The 9774-nt window shown below is 43.4% G+C and overlaps 1 protein-coding gene across 4 annotated transcripts; it reads left to right on the top strand.

Moving 5' to 3' along the window:
* Window positions 1-1577: 1577 nt before the first annotated feature.
* Window positions 1578-8152, top strand: CD59 (CD59 molecule (CD59 blood group)). 4 transcript variants are annotated; one of them, XM_041128991.1, is made up of 5 exons: window positions 1639-1719; window positions 3658-3719; window positions 4210-4287; window positions 4965-5066; window positions 6511-8152. In XM_041128991.1, the coding sequence occupies exons 3-5, from the start codon at window positions 4224-4226 to the stop codon at window positions 6702-6704; spliced, it is 360 nt and encodes a 119-aa protein (XP_040984925.1). In that variant the 5' UTR covers window positions 1639-1719; window positions 3658-3719; window positions 4210-4223; the 3' UTR covers window positions 6705-8152. The 4 variants fall into 4 exon arrangements, with proteins under 4 accessions (XP_040984924.1, XP_040984925.1, XP_040984923.1 ...); XM_041128989.1 differs by having other exon boundaries at window positions 3658-3733; window positions 4215-4287; XM_041128990.1 differs by lacking the exon at window positions 3658-3719 and having other exon boundaries at window positions 1578-1719; window positions 4215-4287.
* Window positions 8153-9774: the final 1622 nt, after the last annotated feature.

Raw genomic sequence — 9774 nt, 5'->3', positions numbered from 1 at the left:
AGAGGCCTATGCCGACAGTCTCTTTGTAATTGCGCTGGAGGATTCCTTCAGCATTTTTTGTGGGCTTTTGCTGACTAGTTTAATGGAGGGAACCTTTGGCCACCATTTCCTTGCTGTGACTGTGTTTTGGGTTTGCGTGGTGGGGTTTTGGTAGCGGGGAGGGGTTGCAGGGGTGGCTCCTGTGAGAAGCTGCCCACTCGGGCAGCGGACTGCATCATGCGAGAGAAAAACAAGTGGTGCGCCAGCCAGTGGGGGAAAAAAAAAACCACCAAAAGTTGCTGTGCAAATTATTCCAGTGCTGGATTTTTTTTCCCTGTCATTGTTATTGCTGGTGTGAAGAATGTAAGGTGGAAAATTCAGGTCAAGTTGGAAATACCCTTTATCTGTGAAGATACAGATAAATTTATCCTCTGTAGGAGAAACTGCATACAGATTTCAGGAAAGGAAAATGGGTAAATGTTCAGCTATGGCTGAAGTTCAGTTCGTTGTTCCCAGTTCCTCATTGCAAAATTTTCTAAGTGAATGAATAAATTAAGGATTTTTTTTTTTTATATCAAGTCTTAATTGAATGGATCCTCATTTAATAAGTTGCATACAATAACACACAAGCATCTTGCTCCTTACATCCCTTTGCTTTTATTTATGGCTTAAACAGAGGTAAAGTCTTAAGGATGTAAGATCATAGGCTGAGCTGACTGATAATCATATTAACCACTGTAACACACTGACAGAATCTGATTTCAGTTCTGAGTGTTTTAGGGTTTACTTTAGATTTAACGAATGAATTGGCAGTCGTGCTGCGGTAGCAAAAATAAATCCAGAATACTTTTTTCAATACAACTGGTAGTTACAGGTATTTCATACTGTACTCAAGTCAGTGCTCAATTTTTTTTTTTTTTTTTTTTTTTTTTAACTATATAGTGTTGATGTAAATATGTTAATATAACAAAATCACTTTTGGTGTCCTCAACTATGTTTCTGTTGCTCTCCCTCCGTGTTTTTCTAGGTTGTGAATGTTTAGATCTGTGTTCAGCTACCTCTGGAGGAAACCGGCGCTGTCCGTTCCTGGTTGTTTCCCTTTGTGCGTTCTAAAACTCTTCCATCATTTTCCTTTCTATTAATTCATACCATTTATTTAACCATCCGTGGCGATGCGTGACGGGCCGCCTCACACTAGGACGAAAGCGTTTGAGGGTGATGTTTGACTGCAATCCAGCTCATCCCATTTTCTTATTCCGTTGCTCTCACCACCCCAGAAGCCGGGGGACACCCCCCCAATTTACCTGTTGAACCCCGGGGGGGGTGTGCAGAAGGGAAACGCGGGTTTAGTTGCGGGGATAGAAATTAAGCGTAGGCCGGCTAGCTACAGCTAATGAGGCTGAGGGAGGAATTTCTCCTTCCATCCATCAACCAAGCCCCCCCCCCCCCCAAAAAAAAAAAAAAAAATCCTGACAGCTGGTACGGTTATAGGCATACGCCTGTGGCTGCGTGGGTGTCTATCGCAGAGATTCACCATCGCTCACGCCCCCCCACGATCCCTCTTCTCCCCCCCTTTCCCCTCCCCGGGCCGGGCCACAGCCGTTGCTCCGCCCCCGGGGGGTGTGTGTGTGTGTGTGGCACAGCCTATCGCGATAGCGTTGTCACCGCAGGCCCCCCCCCCGTGTCGCCGTCCCGCCTCCAGCAGCCGGTGCGGGGCTGGTCGGTACCCGGTGATCGGGGGTAGGTAAGGGGGGGGGGGGGGTGCTTCTCGGTGCCCGTTGGGGCACAGGGGGATTTTTATTTTGGGGGGGGGCAGCCCCTCGTCTCGCTGGGAGCCTGGCTGAGGTGAAATGGTGGTCGGGGCTGGGGGGGGGGACACACACAAGCGGGCAGAAGAACCTTTTCTTCAGAATGGGGAGGGACGGGGGGGGGGCAGGTTTTAGGTGGAAATCTGTATTTATATCGTATTAACCCGAGGTGGGGGGGGGGGGGTGCGGATCGTTTTTTCTATATTTCTGGGCTGCCGCTCCCCGGGTCTGAGTCATGCCGGCGGAGCGGCCGCACCGCAGTGCGCTAAGCGGGGCGGGCTGCGGACCCGATCCGCATCGATCCGCATCGATCCGCCCGCAGGGCAAGGGGGGAACCGGGACTCCCACCGGGGAGACCCCCCCAGTCACCCCAGCCCGCAGCAGCGACGGCCGGAGAGCAGCGGCCAAGGCTTGGGGGGGGGTGCAGACACTACCCGGGGTGTGCTGCAGTTCAAAAAAAAAAAAAAAAAAAAAAAAAAAAAATGCAGTTAACTTAAAAAAAAAAAAAACCAAAACAGATTGGGGGGGGGCCCAGGAGTGGGGCTCGTAGCCTTAGTTACCTTTTTCTTGCCTTTTTTGTGCTCTGAGGTTATGATGAAAGTAGCAGCGTAGCTTTTGTAACTGTGTGCTCTCCCAGGTGGGACTGCAGGGGAACGCTTCTGGTTCGCCACCAAGGCAGCAAAGCCTTTCTTGCTGTTGGAATTGCTGTTTCTCGATATTTCTTGTTACTGAGACTGGTTGGATGCTTGAGTTAAAGCAGCAGTTTAGAAAATTCAGTTGAGGAAGTGTTCCTGTTTTGTTTCTTTTAAGCTATGTTGTGACTTGCTGTCTATATACGTATATTCTAAGCTAAAATTTCACTGTTTTCTCATCTCTTTGTTCAGGAGTACAAAACAAAATTACTCATTTTCACAAAAATAGATTGGTTGAATGGCTGCTGTCAAAGCTGTTATGCTGGCTATGATGATTTTTACTAACCTGCCTTATATTTATTCTGCTCACGACTTGGTTTTGCTAAAAGGCAAAACTGTTTTACTCTGCCAACGGCATTGGGCGATTGAGGGCTCTGGGAAGATGGAGAAGTTCCCAGGGAGGTTCTTGTTGCTGTCCAGAATGGCTCTTGCTTTAACCACCAGACTAGCAGCACTCCCACAGATTCACGTCACTGTGGGATGAGCCTCTGGTCTTGGAAGGCTTTTCACAAAGTTGTTTACCCCAGAAAATCGTCTCGTCCTGCACATGATGGGTTTGGTTTTTTCCTAGTTCTCCTGCTCAGTAGGAAATCATACAGACAGGAAAAAAAGTTAGTGGTTTGGTTTTGGTTTTGGGATGGGGTTTATTTTGTGATTTGGGTCATTTTTGTCAGTAGAAAAATGAACTAGACTTAAGGTTGAAAAGAATTTCATATTGTTTTATTATGAAATTGTCTTTTGAAGTCCACAGTCAGTCTTCTGGGAGGGAAAAACTCCATCTCAACATGATTGTGGTCTGCCACGCTAGACTCTGAGCTGCATATAGAAATAGCTTCAAGCAGTATTAACAGGGTCAAGAGCAGCAATGTAACTGTTTTACTGCAGTCTTATCGTAAGTGAAACTTGTTATCTGAATGCCTTTAATTTTTTGGGACTTGCAATCCCACTTGAGCTCTGAAGACAAACATGAAATCATGCCCTCCTAGCACCAGTACGGCCCCTCTCTCCCTCTCTCCCCCTTGTATCTGCTTGATACTGAGTCTGAGTAGCCTACTCTGCAATAGCAGAGATTTTTTTAGTAGTAGATATTATTGTTTGTAGTTCAGAACCTGTGTGCAGAAATCTAACGAGTCCTGCCTTGGAGTTGTCTATGTTAAAAAAAATCCTCACCTTCCTAGCTCACTGCTACCTGTGGAATACAGTGATCGCGGAGGACTCAAGCCACCACTGCGGTCGCTTGGTGCGTTATTGCAGGTCAGTCCTTCAGTGAGAGGGAGAAATTTTGGGAGAGGAGAGGCAAAAGCCCCCTGTAGTGCAGACAAATCTCTTGCAGCCCCATGAGAGAGAAGAAAGGAGCACAGTCTGGCTCCAGGGTTATTGGGGAATTGCTGTAAAAGAAAAAGCATTTGAGATCTAAATGGTCTCTCTTTTTTGTTGGGTGCATTTGTAGCTGTAAGAAATAGGGAGACCTGTGGAATGGTGTAATCGGAGGGGAGCAAGGAGACCCGTCTACAGCCTGTCAGGGCTCAAATCTCAGTTCTCAGAATAAAAATCCTCTTTTGGAAAGTGCAAAGTTACTTTTCTCTCTTCTCTTTTACTGGTTTTCCTGGCCAATGCCTTCAGCTCCGTACTGAATCGAGTCTTGAAACCTCGATTCCTCACCATGTATTTTGCTAGTTTCATGTAGCTGTTAAATATAATAAACATGTAACGTGTGTTTATGCCTCCAACTTAGGCAAGAAGCATGATCAAGATGAACTGCGTCATATTAACTGCCTGCATTGTTCTGGTTGCTTTTTGCAGTTGCGGTGAGTAAAAGGGAGGTACTTTCCTGCTGTGATGTTATGACCGGGGCTGAGGAAATCATGGAAAAAAATGTCAGGGAAGGAAAAATAACAAGGAAAAGCCTGGATTATTTGATATGACTTTGGCGAATGACAGAAACCATCGAAGTCGGGCTTAGTTTCTGTTGCTGATTGTCTTTGGTCAGAAGAGAGAATTGGGTGCAGAATATGATGCTGCTTAATATGGCAACAGACTGGTGTGTTTTGCTGCTAGAAGATTGGATTCCTGGTATGTAAATTGGAAAGTAGGTGTATAGCACGAGAGAGAAATGAGATGAAATAAAGAAGGGCTAGAATAAAATTCTGCTGAAAGTGTCTCTTGTTGTCTGTCCTTTTGGAAAAGGCAGTCTTTAAGAGTAGATAAAAGAAACAGACATTTAGTATCTTGTTCTGCAGGCACATAAAGGTAAGTGGTTTGAAAAATGGCCTAAGTACATGCTTCAAAATCTTCCTTTCAAAACTGCCTCTCTCAATTTGTACCCTGACAAAAGCTTGTAAATTTTAGCTTAAGTCTTGAGTTTAATAACCAGGCATATGTTTTCTGACAGTTAGATGCAGATAGTGATTGACCTCTTTTCCCTTTTTAATGCTGCTGTTTCAGTACTTTACTATTCAGTAAAGATAAACCCTTGTCTTCTTAGGTTATACCCTAAGGTGCTACCACTGCGAGAACAGCCCTTCCTTGTGCAAGACCAATAGTACTTGCTTAGCGACTGAAGATACTTGCTTGCAGATGAAATTTGGTATGTATACTGTTCCACAGAACTAAAATAAACATGGTTATATCAGTTTTCATTGCCTGTATGCTTGTAATCTGGCCTTAGTGTGCATTTCTTAGCCTCACTCAAAAGAAGGCTGCAAATACTTTTGAAGGTCATGCTTATATCCAAGCAACTAATAAAGATAATGATGATTTAGATAGCTGATTTATACTTGTATGAGCATATACACAGATAACTGTATATCCAGATTTGAAAAAAAAAAAAAAAACCCAACAAAAAACCCACCAACAAAAAACCTACCACCCAAGGGAGATGCAAAAAAACAGGAGACAGCATTGACTTTAAAATACAAAACCTTTGCCCTGAATTCGTTACTCTCTAAAACCAGATAAAGCATGTGTAACCCACAAAATAAACCTGCAGGTGAAGACTCAGTTGTTTATGAATTGACACTATTAAAATAAATTATCTTTTACTGAGGGGGAAGTGACCTGCATCTCAGAAAGACGGTCAAGGATGTTGAGCGCATAGAGTTATTGTTCTAGTTGTTAAATAACATTTAAGTAACTCTCTTACTACCGGTGACGGGAGTTTCATTGGAAACACAGAAGTACGAAGTCAACTGAAATAATCTCCTGCTTTCCCAACTGGTTCCCTCTGCTCTAGAAAGACTTTTGGGCTGGCTTTGGACAGCGGGAGCCCAGATGGGCTGGGACCGCTCTGTTCCCTGGCAGGGTCCCTGCTAAAGCTCATGCCTTGGCGTGGAGGAATGAAGCTTCTTCTAACGCCGCTGGACCAGGATGCTGCTCTGTGCTGCTTGCATCGGAAGGAATTTTCTCTTTTGCTATTTCCCTTGAGCCTAAATCTTCATGAGCGCAAAGCGTAGGCTTTCTAGCATGCAGCCTAGGGCGGTTGTCCATCGGCAGAGTCGGGAGTCGAGTACTTGAGGTGTCAAGCTAGGGTCAGTGGAAGACAAGGTGTTTGATCTCTGGTGTCCAGGGGAATGAGCAAGAAAAGGGGAGGACTCTTCTGCTCTTCAAGCTCTGTCTTCTGCATGTTGCTTCTGGAAATGAAGCTGGTTAGATCCAGCGGGATGAGCTGGATGGTGATGCGCTACCCTTCTCTGGCAGGAGCCCCAGAGTAGGTATCACTCAAGCTTCACCCTGTATCTCCCAGTGGGTCATTTGGACTGAATTGGAAGCACTGGTAAGCTTGAGCTGGAAATCTTTCTTAACCCATGCCTAAGAGCTACAAGAGAGTGCTGTGGAGGCAGGGCCATGGCTTGCTGTCGCTATTCACACTACTAAATTCCTAGTGAAGGCAAATTTGGAAACTTACAAACACTTGAAAGAAGCTAAAAAAGCAAGTATGTGACAGTCTAGGCAGTGATTCTCTCTCCGTACCGAAAATGGTATTACTTTCAATATTCTCTTAATTTGTTTAATTTTTTTTTTTTTTTTTGTAGGTAAATTGAGAACTTTCTCCTGCTGGAAGGCATCCCAGTGCAGTGTGAATGATATTGCTGAATTCTTCCAGTTGGATAATTTTGAATTCTTTTGCTGCCAACACGACTTGTGCAATGAGAGCACAATTACTAGGGTTAACAAAGCAGCCTTCAGTATTGCCTCTGTAATGACCATGTTATGGATGCTTCTGTAATAATCCTGATTTGTATGCCGTACTTTCAAGCTGAAGTTATACAAAATCATTAACGCTCTTCTGAATTGTACTTTTCACACTTTCAGTTCCTAATCGTGGGCAGAAACGTTACCTTTTAATTTTAAATTCTGTTTCCTGAGGTTCCATCTGTTAAATCACTGTCTCCATTCACGGGAAGGAGATGTATATTGTTACAAGTTATAGGGAATTCGTGTATTTTGCCCTGCCTTCTTCATGGGGAAAATAACTTGTTAGGAAGTAGTGTCATCTTGTGGAGAACCTGGGCAAACTTCTGTGGGTGATGTGGAAGGGAAGGAATACTATAGGTTTTATGCTGGAAAGCTATAATTTCTTAAAACTGTAATTATTTTTGTTGGGATTTTTGGGGGTGGTTTTTTTTTTGTGGGGGGGGGGGGGAATGCTCCCTTGTCATACACCAAGCAGTGAATTTGCCCTCAACACAAGAAGTGTTGGATCATAAGTATAAACTTGCTGCAGTCTTCATGATGACTGTGGCAATATTTAGTTTCAAGTGATGTAGACTCTTTGTTCCCATCACTGTAACATTTTTCTTTTCTTTTTACAAGCCAATGATACATCCTTGTAAGTGTTGTTATTTTGGGAGGAAGCATCTATGTTTCCTAAACCAAAACGAAAATAATGCTGTAAGTGAGAAACACTTTCCCCTCTTTTTATATTTCCGTGAGCATGCAGACGACACATTAGCTGCTTTTGTCCACCCTTATACTTTATCCATGTCTAAGATTTTAACTAAGCATGTGCTTTGCACTGAGTATTTATTGGTATACTGAAAATTATAAAATGCTAAGGAATTGAAGTGGCACATCTAGTTTATTTTCCCACGTAGTCAGCTTTTGGTTTTTGTTGAAAAAACTGACATGTAAACTTAACCCTTCAAGCTCCCACCTAAGAGTATTAAAAAAACCTTGCAGAACTTTATATTTTGACTTCTATGCAACTCTATAAATGCCAGTACAAAATATACATGTATTTATATAGCATGAAGAAAAAAACGCTCAGTTTGGATGTGTAAGAGGTCTGGAGCTGAAATAGTATGTACATTGCTCTGCCTCAGTGGCGGAGACAGACCTTTGATACTTCTCTGGTAGCTGGGGACCCTCTCAGTCAGGTACAATGTCAAATTCTGCTTTTTCTCTTCTGGAGCTCTTGGCATGTCCTGCAGGAGTTGTGGTCCATTGCCAATGGTGTATTCTCTTTCTGAGGATGCTCGCTTGTGCTACGCAGGGTGCCAGTGACACCAGTTCACCCGGTCATAACAAGGGTGTTACTCCAACTCCATGATATATTCTGCAATGTATCTTTTAGTTAAGCTTATCTTAGCTATGAAAGCATCCTGGGATCTCTCTGATCACTCGAAATATGGGAATCATCCTGTCTTTGATTAATAAAAATGTCAAAAAAGAAAATGTGGAGAGTGTGGCTACTTATTGGCGCGCTGTTTACAGCTGGACATGACTCTAGGCGTTTCCGCGTGAGATGCATCCACGCTTCCCATCCAGAGACTCAACAAGTCGCAAGTAGACTTCTCTCACTTCTTCTCTGGAGGTGGGTGCTACGTGTAGTCGGTTAGCTTTGGCAGAGTGGTTATTTGCTTTAGGGAGCTGTTTGATAGGACAAGGGGTAATGGTTTTAAACTAAAAGAGGGTATAGATTCAGACTAGATGGAAGGAAGAAATGTTTTACGATGAGGGTGGTGAAACGCTGGAGCAGGTTGCCCAGAGAGGTGGTGGATGCCCCATCCCTGGAGACATCCAAGGTCAGGTCGGACAGGGCTCTGAGCGACCTGATCTCGTAGAAGATGTCCCTGCTCATGGCAGGGGGGTTGCGCTAGATGACTTTTAAAGGTCCCTTCCAACCCAAAGCATTCTGTGCTTGGAAATGAGGAGGGTTAGTGATCTTTCTCTAGGTGAACTAACATGGCACTGGGGGGAAGCAGTAGAATAAGTGGTCCCTCAATCTCTTCTACTTGAGAATTGTCGTCTTGGAGATACGAATATGCCATGATTTGAGGAAAAAAAGAGTTCTGCATGCGTGACTGCTTTAACAGCTGAAGCGTGGCATGTAACATCCTTACTGTGACTGCTGTGGGAGCAATCCTGTCTGCAGTTTTCCGCTATCGCGTGTTTTTTTTCTCCTACGTACTGACTAGACTTCTTTGGGGAAGTATTGGTTGTTTCTTCTACTCCCTCTTCTCCCCCCACTTAGTTCTTAGCTTTAGCTAACTTCTGGTACCTGTTTCAGGAGGGAAAACGGTTACATGTGATACTCCCCAAGTTGTAAATGATCTTAATAAAAACTGTTGGCTTGAAGAGTGTAGTCAGTTTGAATAGAAAGCATTTTAGTTGATATTTGTGAAGCCAGGCAACTGGAAGACAGTATTTTCCTCCTCTCTCACAGGCTAATTATACTTTGAACCTTTTGATGTGCATTCTCAATCCAACAGGTACTAGAAATGGTGATTCAATGTTGTGCTAGAAAGAAGAAAACAGTCCTTGATTTCCCACTCTCTTGTCCTTCCACCTTTTTATTTCCCATCTTGTTAACAAAAGCAGACACTTAGGAGACAGTAATTTCTGGGCAGTGACTTTTTCCACTGATGCACCACCTTTTGTCAAGCTCTTGCTCATCTCAGATGAAAAAGTGGTATTAAAGCATGGACTCAATATACAGTTGTGGGAAGGTTTGTAGCAAAGAAATTAACTTGTCTTAGACAAGCTGATAGATTCCTTATGCTTAAACCGTTTTTTTTTTTTTTTCTCTACTATATTGCCAATGTCCCTCTTTTGATGGTTGGCACTTTTAAACCTGTTTTATTGCTGTATGGTCTGCATAGTAAAAGATTCTTTTTTTTTTTTTTTTTATAAGCACAAAAAGAAGCTCTGTATTTTGTCTGTCTGATAATAGTTTGAAAAATAGTTTTTAATATTTGGGTTTTGATAGCCTTGAATACTTTCTTGTCTAATCTATCATATTTCTCCTTTCTTTCTTTTCTCCGGGCAGCTTGAGCAACGAGTCCTTGTGGTTTGTA

This window comes from Aquila chrysaetos, chromosome 16 (assembly GCF_900496995.4).
Source record: "Aquila chrysaetos chrysaetos chromosome 16, bAquChr1.4, whole genome shotgun sequence".
In the NCBI taxonomy this organism is placed as follows: domain Eukaryota; kingdom Metazoa; phylum Chordata; class Aves; order Accipitriformes; family Accipitridae; genus Aquila; species Aquila chrysaetos.
Note: the sequence above shows the minus strand (reverse complement) of the source record. Positions and strands in the feature narration are given on the sequence as shown.

Excerpts from the sequence above, each read along its gene's own strand:
- CD59 (XM_041128990.1), top strand. The coding sequence starts at position 4,224 with ATGATCAAGATGAACTGCGTCATATTAACTGCCTGCATTGTTCTGGTT. Across the intron at positions 4,288-4,964 it reads GGTTGCTTTTTGCAGTTGCG|GTTATACCCTAAGGTGCTAC; the intron begins GTGAGTAAAAGG and ends TTGTCTTCTTAG. Across the intron at positions 5,067-6,510 it reads TTGCTTGCAGATGAAATTTG|GTAAATTGAGAACTTTCTCC; the intron begins GTATGTATACTG and ends TTTTTTTTGTAG.